The sequence below is a fragment of the Amblyraja radiata genome, chromosome 1 (genome assembly GCF_010909765.2).
Source record: "Amblyraja radiata isolate CabotCenter1 chromosome 1, sAmbRad1.1.pri, whole genome shotgun sequence".
Lineage (NCBI taxonomy): Eukaryota > Metazoa > Chordata > Chondrichthyes > Rajiformes > Rajidae > Amblyraja > Amblyraja radiata.
Genome location: NC_045956.1, coordinates 165,614,037 through 165,638,881, shown reverse-complemented (window position 1 = coordinate 165,638,881; position 24,845 = coordinate 165,614,037). Strand labels below are relative to the sequence as shown.

The window sequence follows — 24,845 nt, the reverse complement described above, 5'->3', positions numbered from 1 at the left end:
AGACCAAGGATAATCAAGGCCAAAGATAAAGACAGTGTGGGATAAGGATGGGATGAAGCTAGAGGAAGGAATAGTGGAGGAAGGGAGCATGGGAGGGGAAAGGGGAGAATTGGGCATGAATTCAGGTGGGGCACAGGGAAGGGAAGGGAGGGGAGGGGGAGGAGAGAGGTTGTTAGTAGGTTATAGTAGTAGTTAACTAAAATTTGGAGAATTTAATATTCATTCTGTTGGGTTGTGAGCTATCCAAGCAGAATATGAGATGCTGTTCCTTCAGTTTGTGTGTTGTATTCTGCATATTCCTCATATTTCACTTGGATTGTTTACCGTCTGACAGTAAGAATGGTGAATTCTTCAATTTTAGGTAATTAACTAATGCTATTCCACCACATAATTTTTCCCCTACCACTGCCCCTTCCATCTATATCCCTCCCTATGACTTCAGGTTTTGTGCCTCTTCCCCTCTTATCTCACAGCCTCTTGTTTTCTTCATATCTCTGGCTTTTGTTCACCCATTTGCCAATGAACATAACACTTGCGTGGTTTGGAACTGACCCCCCACCTCTTCCCGCTTTCCCCTCTTCCCCCCACCCCTCCACCCACTATAATCTGTCTGAGGAAGTGTTCCAACCCGAAATATCATCTGTCCATTTTCTCCAGAGATGCTGCCTGACCCGCTGAGTTACTCCAGCACTCTCTTTTTATTGAGAGTTGCACAGTAGGTTTAGGAAACAGTTAATAAAGCCATACAGAATGTTGCCTTTTATCAGTGTCAGCACAAAGTATGAAAGCTGGGAAGTCATATTAAGCTTTATAAATGACCAGTTAGGCCCCCTTTAGAGTATTGTGCTCTGTTTTTATGACTTCATTATAAGATGTTGAGGGTATTGGAAAGGGTCCAGAAGGGATTTGCAAAGATCGTTCTGTGTATGAGGCAAATACAGTTAAAGAGTAAATGAAAGACAGGGACTGTTTGGGTGAGAATATAAGGCCGAGGGGAGACCTGATGGATGTAAAATAATAACTGACCTGCATAAGGGATTGTGAGGCTGTGCCCTTGCAAGGACCAAAGGATCACAAGTGTAGTGTAAAGGAGTTGTCCAAATTAAGTGTTAGGCAAACAACAACACAGCTCCTGATTGAAATCTGGAATGCACTGTCCGAACATGTAACTGTTGAGAGAAAATTAAATATAGGGTGCAGAAAAAATTGCAAGACCACAGAGGAACGGCTGGGCAGTTACTGTAATTGGTGAGTTACTCTGATAGAGAGCTGGCGTGAACCTGATGAGCCAAATGGCCTCCTTGTGCTCTCACCATTTATTTAATTAATATTTCAAGCTGCTGAGATAAGTTACTCTAAATTTACGAAATTTTGAGTAAACGTCAATGTTTTTAAAGATCTTTTTACATAATGTCACCATTTTTTAATGAGGACCAGGAGACATTCACAAAGTTAATATGGGCATTAACATGAACATAGTCTCTGTTTCATAGCTAACTTATCTCCCACATGGATACTGCAATCTTCTGTAGGTGAGGTTGGAGGTGTCTGTGGGGACTTCTATGTGCATTCAGTACATGTTCTTAATAGTCTCTATGCCATCTCAAATGCTACTGCTCCATTTTGAGTGGTAGATTCCTAGGACTCTGTTGTGCTGCAGCAAGAATTTCATTGTTCTATCTGAGACATATGACAATAAAACACTCTTGACTCTCTTGAATGCTATATTTCTTGTAAGAACATTTTTCCTTGAATTACTTTTTTGTTTGTTTGCCTGGTACTCTCATTAGAGCTTGGAGTAATTGTCTGTTTCAATGTTTGGGTGTCAGGCAAGTGAATGACATGTCCAGCATAGCTATCTGGATGGAAATGGAGCCACAGTCCTAGGATTTTCTCCTGTGAGAGGATGCAGTTGGTTAATATATATTTCCCAGTGAATTTGGAGGAATTTTGGAGACTGCTCCAGTGACTTGATAATCCAATTGCACATCCACAATGCCGTTCTTAGGTGTGCAGTCTTTTGATTTTTAAGTGTTTTTGGCAACAGCTGCTTGACTTGCTCTCAATGGTATGAGGAGGCGGCTTTTATTTCTGTGCATACAATATGCTCTTTGTCAATAGATCTTATCCACATTTTGACATTGAAACACACTCAGGTTTCCCTGCTTGACAAATCTTTACTTGCTACTTTACTTTATCTGTCTTACCAATCTTTACTTTACTGTCTTTGGTTAATGTTAGCTGGTTAGCCAACGCAGAGGCGCAGCGATAGAGTTGCTGCTTCAGTGTCAGAGACCAAACTTGACGACGGGTGCAGTTTGTGACACTGAGTTTTCTCCGGGTGTTCAGATTTCTTCTCACATTTCAGAGACCTGCAGGTTTGCTGGTTAATTGGCTTCTGGAAGTTGCATCCGGTGTGTTAAAACAGAAAACTAATATGTGGGCTCAGTGGGCCAATGAGCCTATTTCCATGCTGAATCTCTAAACTAAACCAGAAAGGCAGTTAAGAAAGCTAATGGTATGTTGGCCTTCATAATAAGAGGAGTTGAGTAAAGGAGCAAAGAGGTCCTTCTGCAGTTATACAGGGCTCTAGTGAGACCACACCTGGAGTATTGTGTGCAGTTTTGGTCTCCAAATTTGAGGAAGGACATTCTTGCTATTGAGTGAGGTTCACGAGGTTAATTCCCGGGATGGCGGGACTGTCATATGTTGAAAGAATGGAGCGGCTGGGCTTGTATGCACTGGAATTTAGAAGGATGAAAGGGATTCTTATTGAAAGATATAAGATTATTAAGGGATTGCACACGCTAGAGGCAGGAAACGTGTTCCCGATGTTGGGAGAGTGCAGTACCAGGGGCCACAGTTTAAGAATAAGGGGTAGGCCACTTAGAACGGAGATGAGGAAAAACATTTTCACCCAAACAGTTGTGAATCACTGGAATTCTCTGCCTCGGAAGGCAGTGGAGGCCGATTCTCTGGATGTTTTCACAAGAGAGTTAGATGGAGCTCTTAAAGATAGCGGAGTCAAGGGATGTGGGGAGAAGGCAGGAACGGGGTACTGATTGTGGATGATCAGCCATGATCAGGAATGAAGGAAATGTCTGTTAGGATGCAAAATAGGACTGTTCCAGCTGCTACGTTCAGGCAAATGCCTCCGTTGCCTTGCTGTGAGAACGGAGAGGTTGAGAATGAGTTTCTTCCCAGAGGCCATTAGGACTGTAAACTCCTATCTCACCAGGGACTAACTTTACTGTACCACTCTACTGCTTTTTTTTAAATTGCTATTTTTTGTCCCTTTTTCCTTCCGCCCACAATATGTGATTCTGTTCCATTCTGTTTGTAGCTTGTCTGGTTGTTTGTTTGTTTTTTTGCACAAAGTCCGCGAGCATTGCCACTTTTCATTTCACTGCACACCTCATATGTGTATGTGACGAATAAACTTGACTTGACTTGACTTGACTTGACTGATGTGAATGTACCGACTCAGTTTGATATACTTGCAGATTATATGTGTCAGAGATAAATAAGGACAGACATAAAAGAGAGGGGACAAGTAAAATGGTTTGAAACATGAAACCCTGCAGTTTCTTGAAATCTGAAGTTAAAAAAAAACCTGGCAAGTCGAACAGCATCTGCGGGGGGAAAAAAGCTTCATTAACATCACAGTTTTATGTCCATTCATCAGACTGGCAGGTTCTGATACTAACTGGAACATTAATTATTTGACAGTGACAAATTCCACCTTCAACAATTCCAGGTTTAGTTTCGTATTAGAGTTCTGAAACGGGGCCCTTCGGCCCACTGAGTCCGTGCCGACCAGTGATCCCCGCACACTAACACTATCCTACACACTAGGGACAATTTACAATTCTACCAAAGTCAATTAACCTACAAACCTTTGGGGTGTGGGAGGAAAACGAAGCATCCGGAGAAAACCCACGCAGGTCATGGGGAGAACGTACAAATTCCATACCGACAGCACCCGTAATCAGGATCAAACCCGGGTATCTGGCGCTGTAAGGAAGCAACTCTACCGCTGTGCCCTGGTGTTAGAAAAAATTGATTTAATGTTGCTTTATAGTTTTTCCATTTGCACTGATTGCACTTTACTCATTTGTATTGAGTGTGAAATTACTTTGGTGTAGTCCTATTTCAGTAAAAAGAGAAACCAGCTTCTATGCAGGCAAAGCGTATCGCTACTTTCAGATTCGTAAGGAGTTATTCAAGGCTGAACCAGATTTTTTTCACTTGAACAACTATGTTTTCAATACGTTATCAACTATTCAATAATTCATCAGGTGGATTCTGAACATTTTTTATAGATTGTATTAATTATTTTAAATTTCTACTTTTCTTTCCTCTTTCCATCCAGACATGCACGGAGACACTTCAGTCAAGCGGAAGGGGGACAGCTGGATGAGGTACGACAAGTGATGGGCATGCTGGCTTTTCCCTCAGATACGCACATTTCACCTTATAAGGTAAATGGTCGTTTAATTATTTTTCAGAAATATAGAAAAGAAGATTAAAGTATCTTAAATTTCCCTGTCTGATATATGCAAGATGTGTAGACTGTAGAACATGCTCTTTGGCCCATGATTGCCAACGACAATGCTAAATTAAACTATCCTGATCTTCCTAGACATGATCCATATCCCTCCATCCCCTGTATGATTCATGTGCCTATCCAAATGCTGCTTAAATGTCACTATTGTATTTGCTTTCAGCACTCCGTTTGGCAACGCATTCTGTAAAATACTTGTCCTGGACAAAGTACTGAGTAAAGGGTCCGAATACTTATGTAAATGTGATATTTCAGTTATTTCTTTTTAATTACTTTGCAAACATTTCTAAATACCTGTTTTTGTTTTTTATTATGGGATATTGTGTGTAGATTGATGATTAAAAAAAATGAATTTAATCCATTTTAGAATAAGGCTGTAACGTAACAAAATGTGGAAAAAGTGAAGGGGTCTGAATACTTTCTGAATGCATTGTATATGAGGTAGAGGGAGGGAAAACCTGTGATCTTCTTACTGTGGTAAGAAATTGACGTTTGAAAAGTTCCACTAGCTACCAGAGTACATCATAGAGCTCTTGTGTTCCTAAGAAATGACGTTGTGATCCCAATCTAAATTGATCCATCTACTATTCTGTTTTGCATTCATGTGGAAAGAAATTCTAACAAAGTTGGGGTTTTTTCTAGCATCAGTATACAGCTCATTCCCTTGCTGTCATCCCAAGTGAATTCTATCCTTCCACCATCTATCTTTAATTTTGAAAGCAACAAATACATCTGAGCTCTTCAGTGCCTGTTGTTTCCTCTTTCTTTTACTCTTATCTGCCTCAAACTGTCAATTCTTATTCTCTCCTGTGGAGCTTGGAGTTTATTTTTGTAGAGAGGAATGGAACAAAAGGAAGAAGTTTTTAACCTTTGAGTGCTCACTGATTTAAGCTTTTATTTTAATACCAGAGTCAAATACATGTGTCATCATTGCAGGATCTTTTGGATCCAGCTCGATGGAAGATGCTCATTCAACAATTCAGATATGATAACTACAGACTTCATCAACTTGGAAATAGCTCTGTTTTCACTATAACGCTGCAAGCAGGACTGTCAGCCATAAAGACACCGTATCCTTTTGGAGTTTCGGATCATTTTATATCTTTTTATCGATGCCTAAAAATGTTTAACTGCTGAAGAAACCATTTGATTTTACAGATTTTGGATTGTTAAAAGTATGCAAACTGTAGGCACATCTTGGGGCATTGCCTGGAATTCAAAGAATACTGACAATGTCAAGTGTACTTCAGGATTCTATGAAAGCCAATGATGTATGATATTTTAGGCAAGTTGGCAAGTTTAACTTTATTTAATGAACATGAAAATTTGTTTAAGATTCTTTAGATCAGTACAGATTAGTGGGATCACTCAGAAGATTGGGCAGCATCTGTGAGAAGAATTTACCTGGAAGTAATCTCTTTTATTTTAGACATTAGTGGAAAAAGGAATCTTGGAGTGGTCAAATAACTAAACAGATATATGATGCTAAATAAATAGTGTTAGAGGTACAGATTGTTCTGCTATGTTTTCACACCTCAGATTAGATATAATGCAATCGGTGAATTAGAGAACAATATTTGTATTATGCGGGCCTAATTTGTTATAATTTGATTTCAATCAAAAACAAGAGAAAACTTGAGTTAGATTAGAAATTTAGCAGTAAAAAAAATTGCTATGGATTTAAACAGAATAAGGGGTAAAACAAGCTTATTTCCATGTCGCCTTCTGCAGTCATTAGACACATTGTCCCTCTAGAACACAGCTACTACTTTCACCACAGGAGGCTATTAAAATTGAGAAGTGATCACGTCTATTGTGCAATGGTACTCACCTAAGCAATGTAGTATACAGCCTTCAGTATTTATAGCTTGCAGTGACAATAAACTTATTCCTACAAAAACACTTTTATTTTTGAAAATCATGTGAGAAAATGACTGTTATTGTGAGTTTGTAAATCTCGAGCCGCTAATCCCTTTCCCCCATTGACGATGGTTTTGATAATGATAGACAATAGGTGCAGGAGTGGGCCATTTGGCCCTTCGAGCCAGCACCGCCATTCAATGTGATCATGGCTGATCATCCCCAATCAGTACCCCGTTCCTGCCTTCTCCCCATATCCCCTGACTCCGCTATTTTTAAGAGCCATATCTAGCTCTCTCTTGAAAGCATCCAGAGAACCCGCCTCCACCACCCTCTGACGCAGAGAATTCTACAGACTCACCACTCTCTGTGAGAAAAGTGTTTCCTCGTCTCTGTGAGAAAAAGTGTTTCCTCGTCTCCGATCGATGAGGGATTACGTGAAAGGCCTTACTGAAGTCCATATAGACTTTACCCTCATCAATTTCCCTAGTAAACTTTTCAAAAAATTCAAGAAGATTAGTCAAACATGACCTTCCAGGCACAAATCCATATTGACTGTTCCTAATCAGACCCTGTTTATCCAGATAACTATATATATTATCTCTAAGTATCCTTTCCATTAATTTGCCCACCACCAATGTCAAACTAACAGGTCTATAATTGCTAGGTTTACTCTTAGAACCCTTTTTAAACAATGGAACAACATGCGCAGTACGCCAATCCTCCGGCACCATTCCCGTTTCTAATGACATTTGAAATATTTCTGTCATAGCCCCTGCTATTTCTACACTAACTTCCATCAACATCCTCGGGAATATCCTGTCAGGACCTGGAGACTTATTCACGTTTATATTTTTCAAAAGTGTCAGTACTTCCTCTTCTTTGATCCACATAATTTCCATAGCTACCCTACTTGTTTCCCTTACCTCACATAATTCAATATCTTTCATCTTGGTGAATACTGAAGAAAATAAATCGTTCAATATCTCCCCCATCTCTTTTGGCTCTGCAGATAGCTGCCCACTCTGACTCTCTAATGGACCAATGTTATCCCTTGTTATCCTTTTGCTATTAATATAGCTGTAGAAACCCTTTGGATTTACTTTCACCTTCTTGCCAAAGCAACCTCGTATCTTCTTTTAGCTTTTCTAATTTATTTCTTAAGATTCTTTTTACATTCTTTATACTCCTCAAGCACCTCATTTACTCCATGCTGCCTATAATTATTGTAGATCTCTCTCTTTTTCCGAACCAAGTGTCCAATTTGCCTTGAAAACCGTGGCTCTTTCCAATTATTACTCTTTCCTTTCAACCGAACAGGGACATAAAGATTCTGTACTCTTAAAATTTCACCTTTAAATGTCCTCCATTTCTCTACTACATTCTTCCCATAAAACAAAATGTCCCAATTCACTCCTTTTAAATCCTTTCGCATCACCTCAAAGTTAGCCTTTCTCCAATCAAAAATCTCAACCCTTGGTCCAGTTCTGACCTTCTCCATAATTATATTGAAACTAATGGTATTGTGATCACTTGATCCGAAGTGCTCCCCAAAACATACCTCCGTCACCTGACCTGTCTCATTTCCTAACAGGAGGTCCAGCACTGCCCCTTCTCTAGTAGGTACCTCTATGTATTGCTGCAAAAAACTATCCTGCACACATTTTACAAACTCCAAACCATCGAGCCCTTTTACAGAATGTGTTTCCCAGTCTATGTGTGGAAAATTGAAATCTCCCACAATCACTACCTTGTGCTTACTACTAATATCTGCTATCTCCTTACATATTCACTCTTCCAATTCTCCCTCCCCATTAGGTGGCCTATAATACACCCCTATAAGTGTTGCTACACCTTTCCCATTGCCCAGTTCCACCCAAATAGCCTCCCTAGATGAGCCCTCTAATCTATCTTGCCAAAGCACTGCTGTAATATCTTCCCTGACAAGCAATGCAACACCTCCACCTCTTGCTCCTCCAATTCTATCACACCTGAAGCAACAAAATCCTGGAATATTTGGTTTCCAATCACAGCCCTCCTGCAACCATGTTTCACTAATCGCCGCAACATCATACTTCCAGGTATCGATCCAGGCTCTAAACTCATCCACCTTTCTTACAATGCTCCTAGCATTAAAATATACACATTTAAGAAACCCACCACCTCCTATTCTCTGTTTATTATATTTTTCTTCTTTCTCCCCTACATGTTGGGTCTGCAGAGGTTGGGTCTTATAGAGGTTGCATACCTCTATAAGATCTCCTCTCATCCTCCTACTCTCCTTGGAATAGAGGAGCAAGAAGTGAAAAGTTTTACATTGTTAAGGGCACCGTAAAATGGGAATTGGGTGTAGCAGTTTGATTTCTCACAAAATATGCCTGAACTGCATGGTCCACAGACAATGCTATAAAGAAGACGGCACCTCTAAAAACCCAGACTGCCCTGTCTGCAGCAAATCTCTGAACAAGTTAGCACAGCCTCTGCCTATGGCACATTGTGCTAACTCCCGACTGGTCTGCAAGATCTCTGGTGAAGTAATGAATGAAAACAATCCACCCATGATGCTGCCTAATGGATACGTATATGGATACAACGTAAGTTTGTCATTTTTTTCTCTTATGGTTTAGAAGTCGTTAGAATCTGCCATTGGTTGCAGAGGAACAGGCAAGATAGGAATTGCAGAAGAACTGCCCATAATCTTTCCATCTTCGGAGGGTCGACGACCACTGTGTCTCCTGCAGGGAGTCGAATTGACATCATTGAGCTGGGTGGTTCACTCTGGTCACATTCTCTAAACAGCCCTTTCCCTAGAAAAGAGTCCCTCAAAGGGAGGTCCTGGAGAACAATAGGATGGCAAATAATACACCCATCTTCAGAAAGGTGGGAGAGAACAATGGTGGAACACAGGGAATTTCTCAAAGAGTAAATTCATGGGGCTATTAACCTCTTTTGTCTGTCTTGTGTAATGTTGTATCATTGGCTCACTAGAATTTGCTCAGCAGACCAAACTATCCAAAAAAAGGGTGGTGGGAAAAAAAGACAAGGCAAAAATGGCCAGTTCTGATATAAACATAATGCCTAATTTGTTATTGTTTGTTAATGCCTAAAAGTTGCCTAATTTGATATTGAGTCTCCTGCAAAGATTTGGAGTGAACGGGTCCTTTTCAGAATGGCAGGCAGTGGCGAGTGGAGGTTCGATGTTGGGGCCGCAACTGTTTACCATCTATATTATTAAAAGTCTGATCTTGACCGCTTTTGGCTCGCTTTGGTGTGATTTCCGAGAGAACGCCACCACCTACGGTCGTCATTTTTGGCCACCTCCCTCAGAGCCCCCCTCTGCTTCTGGGACCGGAGGATTTTTCCAATCTATGAAAAATCAGAGAGATATTAATGTTTTTTTTTTTTAATTGCCACTCTCTCTGATGCCCCTGCTGGTGGGAGGGGGGTGGGACTATAAAACCCGGAAGTGGTGTGCCTCACGCAGTCTCTGCAAGATGGAGGAAGCCAGAGGGTCACGTCTCTCTGAACTCTAAATAACACTGAACACATGTCTACTCAACTGTGAGTCCCCTTAATGTGGTTTGAAAATGAAAATATGGTTGGTTTGAAGTAAAAAGGCACTGCCTGCAAATGGTTGTTTGGGTGCTTTGGGTTGAAGTTAAAAGGCACTACTGCAAATGGTGACGGCTTGAAGTTAAAAGGCACCACTGCAGATGGTGGTTTGGGTGCTTTGGCTTGAAGTTGAAAGGCACTACTGCAAATGGTGGTTTGGGTGCTTTGCCTTGAAGTTAAAAGGCACTACTGCAAATGGTGGTTTGGGTGCTTTGGCTTGAAGTTAAAAGGCACTACTGCAAATGGTGGTTTGGGTGCTTTGGCTTGAAGTTAAAAGGCACTACTGCAAATGGTGGTTTGGGTGCTTTGGCTTGAAGTTAAAAGGCACTACTGCAAATGGTGGTTTGGGTGCTTTGGCTTGAAGTTGAAAGATACTACTGCAAATGGTGGTTTGGGTGCTTTGGGTAACTTCCTGGTTGCACTGTATATTGATTTTAGATAAAATACTAATACTTATGGCTGTGATTTTGGCCATCTTACTCAGTCCCCCTCCACTCAGCAGGTGCAGAAGATTCTTCCCATCAATGAAAATTAAAATTGTTATTAGTGTTTAAAAAATGTTGAGAATCTCTCTCCTGTCAATCAATCCATGAAGGCCACACCTTTTCCGGTGGGAGGGTGAGGGGTTATAAAACCCGGAAGTGTGGGTGTGACTCAGTCTCTGCATGATGGGGGAGGGACAGGTCACGCCTCTGTCTGAGCTGTGAATCAACTGAACACACTGAATGTCTACTAATAATAAATAATAATAATGCATTTTATTTGCTGGCGCCTTTCTGGACACCCAAGGAAGGCGGTGACTGCCAATCACCCCCCCCCCCCCCCCCCCCCCCGGACACTTATTATTATTTATTCAAATCATTTGCTATGTCGCTCTTCCAGGGAGATGCTAAATGCATTTCGTTGTCTCTGTACTGTACACTGACAATGACAATTAAAATTGAATCTGAATCTGAATCTGAAGGACACCTTATAGGACATAAAATCACAATACATTTATCAATATTAAAATCTAGTTGATTAAAAACAAAAAAACAAAAACAAAAAAAAATACACAAAACATTTAAAGTAATTAAAATCAGGGTGAACATGGTGGAATTTAGGTCGGGTATGCTAATCTAAACAGCTGTGTTTTGAGTTGTGATTTGAATTGATCGATAGTGTCCAGGTGACGGATGGGAGGTGGGAGAGTGTTCCAGAGACGTGGGGCAGAGCAGTTGAAGGCTCTGGCACCCATGGTGCTGAGTCTAAATGTGGGGACAGTTAAAATTGCAGCTGAGGAGGAACGAAGTGACCGGGAAGGAGTGTATGGTAGCAGCAAGTCAGAGAGGTATTGGGGAGCAAGGTGGTGTAGGGCTTTGAAGGTCAGCAGTAAAATCTTGTAGTTAATCCGGTGGTGCACAGGGAACCAGTGGAGCTGAGTGAGGATGGGTGTGATATGGTCCGATGATCTGGTGCGGGTGATGATCCGGGCTGCAGAGTTCTGAATGCATTGGAGGCGATGAAGAAGTTTATTGGAGGTGCAAGTGAGGAGGGCGTTGCAGTAATCGATGCGGGATGTGACCAGAGCGTGGATGAGGACTTTTGTATTGTCTTTGGAGAGGGAGGGGCGGAGTCTGGAGATATTGCGGAGATGAAAGTATGCAGAGCGTGTGATATTGCTGATGTGGGGGCCAAAGGAAAGTGTACTGTCCAGAATGACGCCGAGACTTTTGACATGGGAGGAGGTGGGTATGGGTGAGCCATCAACTGAAATGGTGAACGGGTGGGTTTTGGAGAGTATGGACTTTGAGCCAATTAGCATGATTTCTGTTTTATTTCCATTGAGTTTTAGAAGGTTGAGTGACATCCAGTTGCTGATAGCTTGAAGACAGGTGGTGAGGGCAGTTGGGGGAAGGGAGGTGTTTGGTTTTGTGGAGAGGTAAAGTTGTGTATCATCGGCGTAGCAGTGAAAATTGATTCCAAAATGCCGGAGAATATTGCCAAGAGATTGAATATAGACGATAAAAAGCAGTGGCCCCAGCACCGATCCCTGAGGAACACCATAGGTGACTGTAGCAGTTGTGGATGTGACTTTATTTCCCTGTTGATGCCGGTGGCAGATAGACGTTCCAGAAGAATTGGGTGGGAGATGGTGTCAAAGGCTGCTGTGAGGTCGAGGAGGATCAGGATGGATAAGTAGCCGGTGTCAGCTGCGAGAAGGAGATCATTTGTAATTTTTACCAAAGCTGTTTCAGTGCTGTGATTGTGGCGAAAACCGGACTGAAATGGTTCATAGAGGTTATTGTTTTGAAGGTGGACTTGAAGTTGTGTCGCTACTGTCCTTTCCAGAAGTTTAGTGATGAATGGGAGGTTGGAGATGGGGCGGTAGTTATTTGGATTGTTTGGATCAGAACCTGTTTTTTTTAGAATCGGGGTGACAGAAGCTGTTTTGAGAGATGTAGGGACAGTAGCAGTTGATAGGGAGGAGTTAATTATGGACGTAATGATGGGTGAGATAGAGGGCAGACAGGATTTAACCAGGACAGTAGGGATGGGATCAAGCAAGCAGGAGGAGTTCTTGGACTTGGTGATGAGTTTATTTATTTCTTCGACTGTTGGAAGCTGGAAAGTAGATAGGATGGAGAGTGGGGAGTCCAGTGTGGAAGTCCAGGGTGGGCTATTGTGAGCAGAAGCTGAGAAAGAGTTCAATTGGTGATGAATGCTGGTGATTTTGGTACTGAAGAAGTCCAAAAACATATTACACTGAGCAGTGGAGGTGAGGTGATTCGACGTTTCAGGAGGCTTAACTAGTTTGTTGACAGTGGAGACTGAACTGTGAGTTTGGTGTTTTGTGTAGTTTTATGGTGGTTTCACCGTTCATGATATGGTATGAAGCTACATTTGAATTTGGTGGCCTTATAACCATATAACCATATAACAATTACAGCACGGAAACAGGCCATCTTGGCCCTACAAGTCCGTGCCGAACAACTTTTTTCCCTTAGTCCCACCTGCCTGCACTCATACCATAACCCTCCATTCCCTTCTCATCCATATGCCTATCCAATTTATTTTTAAATGATACCAACGAACCTGCCTCCACCACTTCCACTGGAAGCTCATTCCACACCGCTACCACTCTCTGAGTAAAGAAGTTCCCCCTCATGTTACCCCTAAACTTCTATCCCTTAATTCTGAAGTCATGTCCTCTTGTTTGAATCTTCCCTATTCTCAAAGGGAAAAGCTTGTCCGCATCAACTCTGTCTATCCCTCTCATCATTTTAAAGACCTCTATCAAGTCCCCCCTTAACCTTCTGCGCTCCAGAGAATAAAGACCTAACTTATTCAACCTTTCTCTGTAACTTAGTTGTTGAAACCCAGGCAACATTCTAGTAAATCTCCTCTGTACTCTCTCTATTTTGTTGACATCCTTCCTATAATTGGGCGACCAAAATTGTACACCATACTCCAGATTTGGTCTCACCAATGCCTTGTACAATTTTAACATTACATCCCAGCTTCTATACTAAATGCTCTGATTTATAAAGGCTAGCATACCAAAAGCTTTCTTTACCACCCTATCTATATGAGATTCCACCTTCAAGGAACTATGCACGGTTATTCCCAGATCCCTCTGTTCAACTGTATTCTTCAATTCCCTACCATTTACCATGTACGTCCTATTTTGATTTGTCCTGCCAAGGTATAGCACCTTACATTTATCAGCATTAAACTCCATCTGCCATCTTTCAGCCCATTCTTCCAAATGGCCTAAATCTGTAGACTTTAGAAATCCTCTTCATTATCCACAACACCCCCTATCTTGGTATCATCTGCATACTTACTAATCCAATTTACCACACCTTCATCCAGATCATTGATGTACATGACAAACAACAAAGGACCCAACACAGATCCCTGAGGCACCCCACTAGTCACCTGCCTCCACCCCGACAAGCAGCCATCCACCATTACCCTCTGGCTTCTCCCATTCAGCCACTGTTGAATCCATCTTGTTACTCCTGCATTTATACCCAACAGTTGAACCTTCTTAACCAACCTTCCATGAGGAACCTTGTCAAAGGCCTTACTAAAGTCCATATAGACAACATCCACTGCTTTACCCTCGTCAATTTCCCTAGTAACCTCTTCAAAAAATTCAAGAAGATTAGTCAAACATGACCTTCCAGGCACAAATCCATGTTGACTGTTCCTAATCAGACCCTGTTTATCCAGATGCTTATATATATTATCTCTAAGTATCTTTTCCATTAATTTGCCCACCACTGAAGTCAAACTAACAGGTCTATAATTGCTAGGTTTACTCTTAGAACCCTTTTTAAACAATGGAACAACATGTGCAGTACGCCAATCCTCGGGGACTATTCCCGTTTCTAATGACATTTGAAATATTTCTGTCATAGCCCCGGCTATTTCTACACTAACTTCCCTCAATGCCCTAGGGAATATCCTGTCAGGACCTGGAGACTTATCCACTTTAATATTTTTCAAAAGTGTCAGTACTTCTTTTACTTTGAAACGCATAGTATCCATAGCTACTCTACTAGTTTCCCTTACCTCACATAATTCAATATCCTTCTCCTTGGTGAATACCGAAGAAAATAAATTGTTCAATATCTCCCCCATCTCTTTTGGCTCTGCAGATAGCTGTCCACTCTGTCGCTCTAATGGACCAATTTTATCCCTCGTTATCCTTTTGCTATTAATATAGCTGTAGAAACTCTTTGGATTTACTTTCATCTTACTTGCCAAAGCAACCTCATATCTTCTTTTAGCTTTTCTAATTTCTTTCTTAAGATTCTTTTTACATTCCTTATACTCCTCAAGCACCTCATTTACTCCATGCTGCCTATAATTATTGTAGATATCCCTCTTTTTCCGAACAAGATGTCCAATTTCCCTTGAAAACCAGGGCTCTTTCCAATTTTTACTGTTTCCTTTCAACCGAACAGGAACATAACGATTCTGTACTCTTAAAATTTCCCCTTTAAATGTCCTCCATTTCTCTTCTACATCCTTCCCATAAAACAAAATGTCCCAGTTCACTCCTTTTAAATCATTTCGCATATCATCAAAGTTAGCCTTTCTCCAATCAAAAATCTCAACCCTAGGTCCAGTTCTGACCCTCTCCATAATTATATTGAAACTAATGGTATTGTGATCACTGGACCCGAAGTGCTCCCCAACGCATACCTCTGCCACCTGACCCGTCTCATTTCCTAACAGGAGGTCCAGCACTGCCCCTCCTCTAGTAGGTACCTCTATGTATTGCTGCAAAAAACTATCCTGCACACATTTTACAAACTCCAAACCATCCAGCCCATTTACAGAATGTGTTTCCCAGTCTATGTGTGGAAAGTTGAAATCTCCCACAATCACTACCTTGTGCTTACTACTAATATCTGCTATCTCCTTACATATTTGCTCTTCCAATTCTCGATCCCCATTTGGCGGTCTATAATACATCCCCTATAAGTGTTGCTACACCTTTCCCACTTCTCAGTTCCACCCAAATAGCCTCCCTAGATGAGCCCTCCAATCTATCCTGCCAAAGCACTGCTGTAATATCTTCCCTGACTAGCAATGCAACACCTCCACCTCTTGCCCCTCCAATTCTATCACACCTGAAGCAACGAAATCCTGGAATATTTAGTTTCCAATCACAGCCCTCCTGCAACCATGTTTCACTGACCGCCACAACATCATACTTCCAGGTGTCTATCCAGACTCTAAGCTCATCCACCTTTCTTACAATGCTCCTAGCATTAAAATAAGCACATTTAAGAAACCCCCCGCCTCTTATTCTCTGTTTATTTCCTTTTTTTTCTTTCTCCTCTTGTGTCTGAGTGCTTCCCTTTTCTGCTTCCTGCCTCCCATTCTGTCTACTAGCTTTCTCTATTTGAGTCCCTCGCCCCAACCATTCTAGTTTAAAGTCTCCCTAGTAGCCTTTGCAAATTTCCCTGCCAGGATATTGGTCCCCTTCGGGTTCAAGTGCAACCCGTCCTTTCTGTACAGGTCCCACCTTCCCCAAAAGAAGTCCCAATGATCCAGAAACTTGAAACCCTGCCCTCTGCACCAGTCTTTCAGCCACGCATTTATCCTCCACCTCGCTCCATTCCTACTCTCACTGTCGCGTGGCACAGGCAGTAATCCTGAGATTGTTACCTTTTTAGTCCTTTTCCTTAACTCTCCTCCCCCAACTCCCTAAATCCTCCCTTCAGGACCTCTTCCCTTTTTTTACCTATGTCATTGGTACCTATATGTACCACGACCTCAGGCTCCTCTCCCTCTGATTTCAGGATATCTTGGATGCGTTGAGACACGTCCGAGACCTTGGCACCAGGGAGGCAGACCACCATCCTGGTTTCCCGACTGCGTCCACAGAATCGCCTATCCGACCCCCTAACAATAGAGTCCCCAATTACTATTGCCCTCTTCTTTTTGTCCCTACTTTTCGGAGCAACAGGGCCGGTCTCTGTGCTGGAGGCCCGTCCGCTGTCGCTACCCCCGGTTAGGCTGTCACCCCCATCCGTACTCAAACAGGAGTACTTATTTACAAGGTGTACCGACATTGGAGTACTCACTCGTCCCTGCCTCTGCCCTTTGCCCTTCCTTAGCGTGACCCACATGTCTCTCTCCCGTGGTTTTGGAGTGACCACCTCCCTATAACTCCCCTCTATGACCTCCTCACTCTCCCTGACCAGACAGAGGTCATCGAGCTGCTACTCCAGGATCCTAATACGGCCTTGCACCCTGCTTGAAGTGGTATGAAACTGCACTGAATTTGGTGGCCTTGCACCCTGCTTGAAGTGGTATGAAACTGCACTTGAATTTGGTGGCCTTGGATCCAGTTTGAAGTGGTATGAAACTGCACTTGAATTTGGTGGCCTTGCACCCTGCTTGAAGTGGTATGAAACTGCACTTGAATTCGGTGGCCTTGCACCCTGCTTGAAGTGGTTTTAAACTGCACTTGAATTTGGTGGCCTTTCACCCTGCTTGAAGTGGTATGAAACTGCACTTGAATTCGGTGGCCTTGCACCCTGCTTGAAGTGGTTGGAAACTGCACTTGAATTCGGTGGCCTTGCACCCTGCTCGAAGTCGTAAGAAACTGCTAGAATTTGGTGGCCTTGCACCCTGCTTGAAATGGTAGGAAAGTGGATTTGAATTTGGTGGCCTTGCACCCTGCTTGAAATGGAATTTTAAGGAATAGCCATGTGTCAACTGCCAGCCCACCAGCTGTGAGTGAGCTGCCAGCACATCAGTCTTGAGGGACTGAGCTGCCACCCCAAGAACCCATACCAGCGCTCCAGAAAGCCCCCCCACTGGCCACCAATATTGGAATTGGTGGAGAGGTGGAATATTGCGTCGGGGGACCAGCCCTCCCGTGTGAACATGGGACCCAACGGGTCCCACTTAGTCTAGTATACATTAATGATTTGAAAGAGGGAATTAGGAGTAACACTAGCAAGTTTGCGGATGACACAAAGCTGGGTGGCAGTGTGAACTGTGAAGAGGATGTTAGGAGGTTGCAGGGTGACCTGGACAGGTTGAGTGAGTGGACAGATGCGTGGCAGATGCAGTATAATATAGATAAATGTGAGGTTATCCACTTTGGCGGCAAAAACAAGGGGGCAGATTATTATCTCAATGGGGTTAGATTAGGTAAGGGGGAGGTGCAGGGAGACCTGGGCGCCCTTGTACACCGGTCACTGAAAGTTGGCTTACAGGTACAGCAGGCAGTGAAGAAAGCTAATGGAATGTTGGCCTTCATAACAAGAGGATTTCAGTATAGGAATAAAGAGGTTCTTCTGCAGTTGTATAGGGCTCTGGTGAGACCACATCTGGAGTATTGTGTACAGTTTAGGTCTCCTATTTTTGAGGAAGGACATCCTTGTGATCGAGGCAGTGCAGCGTAGGTTCATGAGATTGATCCCTGGGATGGCGGGACTGTCGTATGAGGAAAGATTGAAAAGACTAGGCTTGTATTCACTGGAGTTTAGAAGGATGAGGGGGTTCTTTTTGAAACATATAAAATTATAAAAGGACTGGATAAGCTAGATGCAGGAAAAATGTTCCCAAAGTTGGGCGAGTCCAGAACCAGGGGCCACAGTCTTAGAATAAAGGGGAGGTCATTTAAGACCGAGGTGAGAAAAAACTTTTTCACCCAGAGAGTTGTGAATTTCTGGAATTCCCTGCCACAGAGGGCAGTGGAGGCCAAGTCACTGGATGGATTTAAGAGAGAGTTAGATAAAGCTCTAGGGGCTAGTGGAGTCAAGGGATATGGGGAGAAGGCAGACATGGGTTATTGATAGGGGACGATCAGCCATGATCACAATGAATGGCGGTGCTGGCTCGAAGGGCCGAATGGCCTCCTCCTGCACCTATTTTATATGTTTCTATGCAGGTTACAAAGTGCCGAAATAAAATATATGATATTGTTCCTCAAGCTATTGGGTACATTTGTAACATCACAAAAGACTACAGACAGGTCAGAGTGGGATTGGGTTGGTTAATGAAAATGAAAGGCCTACAGAAGCTCATGATCCCTCCTCTGGTCTGCAAGAGTGATCACTCGATTTGTGTAGGAAAGAACTGCAGTTGCTGGTTTCATCCGAAGAGAGACACAAAAAGCTGAAGTGGCTCAGTGGATCAGATAGCATCTCTGGAGAAAAGAAATAGGTGACGTTTCAGGTCGAGACCCTTCAGACCTCGATTTGTGGTTCGTTTCTCCAAATTAGAGACTGCACTGGAATTAGATTGGAAGAATTGTAAGTGAGTCACTGCTTCATGTGGAGAGATTGTTTCGGTCCCTAGATGGTGGTAAGTGAAGAGGTGAATGCTGAAAACACCTCCTGTGGTTGCATGGGAAAATTCTATGCAAATGATGAGGATGGGCAGGCGGGTTGGAAGAGCAGAACAAAGAGTCGACAAGGGAGTGAATTTGGTGGAATCTTGCTGGAACTGCTGAAAATTGCAAAGGATTTGTTTCTCTTATTTGGTAAACGCCAAAAATAATCTTGACAAGCAACTTCATAATAATCTATTTACCACTTTCCCCTCAAAATACAAATTGACATGTTAATGATTTTTTTTTAAATAAACTGGGTTTTCAACTCCATCCCCTTTTATGAAAGCATTGGAAGCCATGAATTAAAATTAGAACAGGCTGTAAAACTCAGTAGTTCAATCAGTGGAAAGGGAAACCGAGTTAATGTTTTGAATTGGAGGCTCTTCATCAGAACATGTGAAGCAGTCTTTCATGCTTCAGACAACTTATGCACACAGTAGAATAATTCCAGAGAACGTTGCTGTAAACTTTCATTACCAGAGTGCAGAACTGGCCGACTGCTGATGCATTGGTTAATTTGTATAATCTGAATGTTTTTTGCTTTTATTTTTTCATTTATAGGATGTTGAAGTTACTGGCAAGTTGGTATTTTAATTGCACATGTACTGAATAGTTTGCCGAACCATATTATTGAGCCTGGAGTCATATTAGCCAGAATGAAACGGATGCTACTTTGTTATGAAAACCCATCTGCATCACTAATGTGCTTTCATTTTCTTGAAACCACATTTGTGATGCAGGTGGATTTTTATAGAATCACTAGACCAAGGGCAGACCCGTTGGGTCTGCTCCCCCAACGCAGCCGTTCCCTACCCGTAGCCCCCACGGGAGACGTGGTCCTCCAACTCAAGCGGCTCAGGAATGAGCAGTGCGGCTGGTTTTAAATGGCGTCTTTGAGGCGAGATGCGGGCGCCTGCAGCCGTTATGGTCGCTGGCCAGCAGGAGGCGACAAAATGAGTGAGTGTGGGGGGGGGGGGGGGGGAGAAGGATTTAATGAAAAATGTGGACATAAACATAACAAAATCTAATGAGGAGTGGATAGTTGGATTGAAAAGTGAAATGTCTACCGAAATGGCTGCTTCTATGGGTGAGAAGCCAGTTTATTTTTGAAATATTGGGGGGGGGGAGAAGGATTTGATTAAAAAGGTGTACTTAAACACGACGAAATGTAATGAGGAGTGGATACTTAGAAAGAAAAGTGAAATCTCTACCGAAATGGAAAAGATCTCGGCGATTGTGCGTCTGGATTCGGCGTGGCAAGGAATCAAAGGAAGAAATGCAGCCGGCAGCCGTACATTTAAATGGATCCATTCCGATTGGACATCTGCGAGCATCGGCCATTCCGATTGGACATCTGCGAGTATTGGGCATTGTGACATCACACGATGGAACGAATCGAAAGGCAGAAAGGCAGCCGGACGGCAGGCGGCAGCCACAGAGTTTTATATAATAATAGATAGATAGATAGTGATATGGTATGGAAAGGCCCTTCGGCCCAACTTGTCCACACCGGCCAACATGTCCCAGCTACACTCGTCCCACCTGCCTGTGTTTGGTCCATATCCCTCCAAACCTGTCCTATCCATGTACCTTTCTAACTTTTTTTAAATGTTCGGATCTGCCTCAACTACCACCTCTGGCAACTTGTTCCATACACCCACTACCCTTTGTGTGAAAAGGTTACCCCTCCGATTCCTATTAAATCTTTTCCCCTTCACCTTGAACCTATGTCCTCTGGTCCTCGATTCACCCTGGGCAAGAGACTCTGTGCTTCTACCCGATCTATTCCTCTCAGGATTTTATGCACTTCAATAAGATCACCCCTCATCCTCCTGTTCTCATAGAAATAGAGTCCCAGCCTACTCAACCTCTCCCTGGCAACTTCCTTGTAAATAAACTCTGTACCCTTTCCAGCTTGACAACATCTTTTCAATAACATGGTGCCCAGAACTGAACACAATACTCTAAATGCGGCCTCACCAACGCCTTATACATCTGAAACACGACCTCCCATCTTCTACACTCAATAGTCTGACTGATGAAGGCAAATGTGCCAAACGCCTTTTTGACCACCTTATCTACCTGCGACTCCACTTCAAGGAACCATGCACCTACACTCCTACCATTCACTGTGTTGGTCCTGCCCATGTTAGACTTCCCAAAACCTCACATTTCTCTGTATTAAATTCCATCAAACATTCCTCAGTGCACCTGGCCAATCGATCACGATCCTGCTGCAATTTTTCACAACCATCTTCACTATCTGCAAAAGCACCCACTTTTTTTTATCATCTACAAGCTTACTAATCTGCCGTGTATGTTCTCATCCAAATCATAGAAATAGATGACAAACAGTAACGGGCCCAGCACCAAACCCTGAGGCACAACACTAGTCACAGGCCTCCAGTCTGAGAAGCAACCTTCCGCCATCACCCTCTGCTTCCTTCCATTAAGCCATTTTTCTATCCATTCAGCTATCTCTCCTTGGATCCCTTTTTCCTGCAGCCCTCTTGAATAGATGCACAACATTTGCCATCCTCCAGTCTTCTGGCACCTCTCCTGTATTTAAAGGCGACTCGTAAATTTCAACCAGGGCTCCCGCAATTTCCTCCCTGTGTCCCACAATGACAACATTATTTCATGATCATTATTATTTATATGATTTTTGTAATTCCGGGTTCATTAGGTTTACCAATAAGATAATTTGAATTCTAGTTGTCGATCAATAACTTGATGATGGGTCCAAAAACATATCTGCTTTGCTATAGCATCAAATGCTGTAGACAATGGTGGCACAGCCGATAGAGCTGCTGCCTCACAGAGTCAGAGTCCCAGGTTTGATCCTGACCTCGCCTGCTATGTGTTGAGTTTCCGTGTTCTCCCTGTGACCGCGTGGGTTTCCACTGGGTGGACTGTTTTTCCCAAATCCCAAAGACATGCAGGTATATAAGATAATTTGCCTCTGTAATTTGCCCCAGTGTGTGTACGGAGTGGATGTGAAAGTGGGATAACATAGAACTAGTGTGAATGGGTGATGGTCGGCATGGACCCATTGGCCAAAAGGGCCTATTTCCACGCTGTTTCTCTAAACAAAACTAATAAATTAATCTATAGAAAATTACCCTGCTTTAATTTACTGTTTGTTTTTCTTTCAGTCACTACTTTCTATTCGTCAAGATGACAAAATTATCTGCCCAAGAACCAAAGAAGTCTACAACTTCTCTCAAGCTGAAAAAGTATACATCATGTAGAAGTGTGGAAAAGAGCAAGACCAGAATCTGAACCACAGGGCATCATTTGGCTTGGCCTGTTGACTGCTGGATACTGCTTGATTACCTGTGGCAATGCACCTATTTTTTGGTGGATGTCTGTCTCTTATAATCAGAAATCCAAATGGAACAAGAAATACACAGTGTTGTATGATGACAGGGCTTTGAAAGCAAGAAGAGTTTGTACTAAAAAGGTGAAATAAAACAATTGAGGCTCTTACATGGGTTTTGTAGTGGTTTACGTTATCTGAAGAATTTTGACTGTTTTAAAATGTATTTCATTCGTAAATTTAAATTTGGTAACTCATTAGTGTTGTGCTTGGGGTGGGGAGGGGTGGGGGGGGGGGGTAGGGTACAATATTAACTTGTTTGGCTGCCATATTTCAGGCCTTCAGAACTTGCATAACTTGCACAACTGCAGTTAGTGTTTTCAGGCCATAATGTTTGTATACTTAAATTTAACCGGAGCAGCTGTAAATCAAAAACATAACGTATTTTGAGTAATTGTGATTACACGTTCCACAATTCAAAGTTGGAAATTCCAGAAAGCTTAAATTTTAGTTCTATTTATGCATGCAGACACTGCTAGATTGTGGACTTAAAATTATAAGGTTGGAAGTAACTGCAAATTAAAAGAATCAAATAAAACTGGGTTTAGTTTGTTTTATTTGATCTGAGTTTAAAAACAAAATCTTTGCAAATGACACTTGTATTTTTCACAATTACTTTCCTTCCTGAAATTGTGATTTGAATTTGAATAGTTTGTCCTCTCTGTTCCTATACATATACGGGGCATTCTTAAGTAAACTTGAGCTGGTGGCTTTTTCTCCTTAGCACTTTTGCCTTCAACCTGAAGCTTTGAATTTGTGACCTTATCGATGCCTTGTCTGTTTGCTGTTTGTTTTAAGAATTCTTGATTAAGAGAGGGAACAGGCAGCTTAATGTCCCAGGGTTCAGATGCTTCCGGAGACATAGAGCTGGAGGTAAAAGAGGAGGGAGTGTGGCTTTATTGATTGAGGATATCACCACAGTAGTCAGAGATGTTCATCCAGTTTCTGGGTGGAGCTGAGAAATAAGAAAGGGATGTGGTTTGGACAAAAGCCTTGTTGGGAATATACTACATGACCCCAAATACAATGCATCCCTGGAGTAGTTTTGGGTACTATCGGTAACTATCGGTGGGGGCGCTGCAATGGCGGCAGCCCTGTCAGCAGCGCGTTAGTTTTTTCAACTTTTATTTTTTTTAGTATGTTTTAAAGTATGTTTTTAATGTTTCTTTGTGTGTTTTGTGGGGGGGTGAGGGGGTGAGGGGGAAACCGTTTCGGCGGCCTCCTCCATGGAGAGGCGACTTTTTCCAGGTCGCCTCCCCCGTGGCCTAACAGCAAGAATCGGCGCGGCCTTTCCCGGAGACGCGCCCGGGGCTTCAGCGGCGGGCGCAGCGTGGACTCTCGGCGTGCAGCGGGTGAGCCCTCGCTGGAGGGGAGCGCTCCGTTTCGCTGGCCTGGGGCAGCCGGCAGCCTGAAGCCGCGCGCGGTCTGCACAGCTCCAGCTGGCGTGGCGTCTACAGCCCGGGATCCCTCATGGGGGACCCGGGGGAAGAAGAAGCCATCACTGCCGGCCCGCGGCCAACTTCTACCGCGGGCGCGGTGGCGACTTACCATCACCCCTGGAGGGGAGCTTCGACCGCCGGCCCTGCGGTCTGCCGTGCTTCTGGCTGCGGCGCGGCGGGAACTTTAAACTTTAAATCTTGACCACCGGCCTGCGGCCTACACCAACTTAAAGCCGCGGTCTCCGGTGGGGAAGAGCCGATCCTGGACTTACCTGGACTTGTACCTTGTCCTTTTACCATCTGGACGCCCGCAACAGCGGCTGCGGAGGGTTGAGGTCCCGACCACGGGGGAAAATGGAGGAGGACTGGCCAAATTGTGTGCCTTCCACCACAGTGATGAATGCTGTGGTGGATGTTTATGTTAAATTTTTATTGTGTTTTTGTGTGTGTTCTTTGTCATTGTACCGCTGCTGACATATTCATTTCACTTGCACTTTATGTGCAATGTGACAAATAAACCGTATTGTATTGTATTGTACTAAGGAGCATGCTTTAAAAAAAAAGGAAATTGGGAGGGCAAAAAGGGAACAGGAGATGGCTCAGGCAGATAATATTAAGGATAATTCCGAGATTTTAGAAATACAATAAGAGGAAAAAGGGTAACCAGAGAGAGAATGGGGCAGGCCCCTTGGGAATCAAAGTGATCACCAGTCCCAGCATGCTCAAACTCTCCCTATAGTTCCTCAAGGCCTGGCAACATCCTCGTAAATCTTCTCTACATCCTTTCCAGGTTAACATCATCTTTCCTATAACAGGTTGACCAAAACTGAACACAATACTCTAAATGTGGCCTCACCAATGTCTTGTACAACGGTAACATGACCTCCTAGCTTCCATACTCAATACTCTTGACTGATGAATGTGCCAAATGCTTTCCTGACAACCCTATGTACCTGTGACGCCACTTTCAAGGAACGATGTACCTGCACTCTTAGATCCTTCTGTTCTACAACACTCTCCGGAGCCATGTCATTCACTGTGTATGTCCTGCCCTGGTTAGACTTCCCAAAATGTAACACCTCACACGTATCTGTATTGAACCCCATTAACCATTCTACAGCCCATTTGCCCAACCGATTA

General features: G+C 43.1%; 1 protein-coding gene across 1 annotated transcript in view; it reads left to right on the top strand.

Annotated features, from left to right (window-relative positions):
* Positions 1-22,804, top strand: part of maea (macrophage erythroblast attacher, E3 ubiquitin ligase) — a 75,292-nt gene extending 52,488 nt beyond the window's left edge. The window contains exons 6-9 of the mRNA XM_033034718.1: positions 4,373-4,481; positions 5,501-5,634; positions 8,823-9,018; positions 22,043-22,804. Coding sequence (XP_032890609.1) covers positions 4,373-4,481; positions 5,501-5,634; positions 8,823-9,018; positions 22,043-22,138 — 535 coding nt within the window. The 3' untranslated portion in view covers positions 22,139-22,804. The remainder of the gene's footprint in view (positions 1-4,372; positions 4,482-5,500; positions 5,635-8,822; positions 9,019-22,042) is intronic.
* The last annotated feature ends 2,041 nt before the right edge of the window (positions 22,805-24,845 follow it).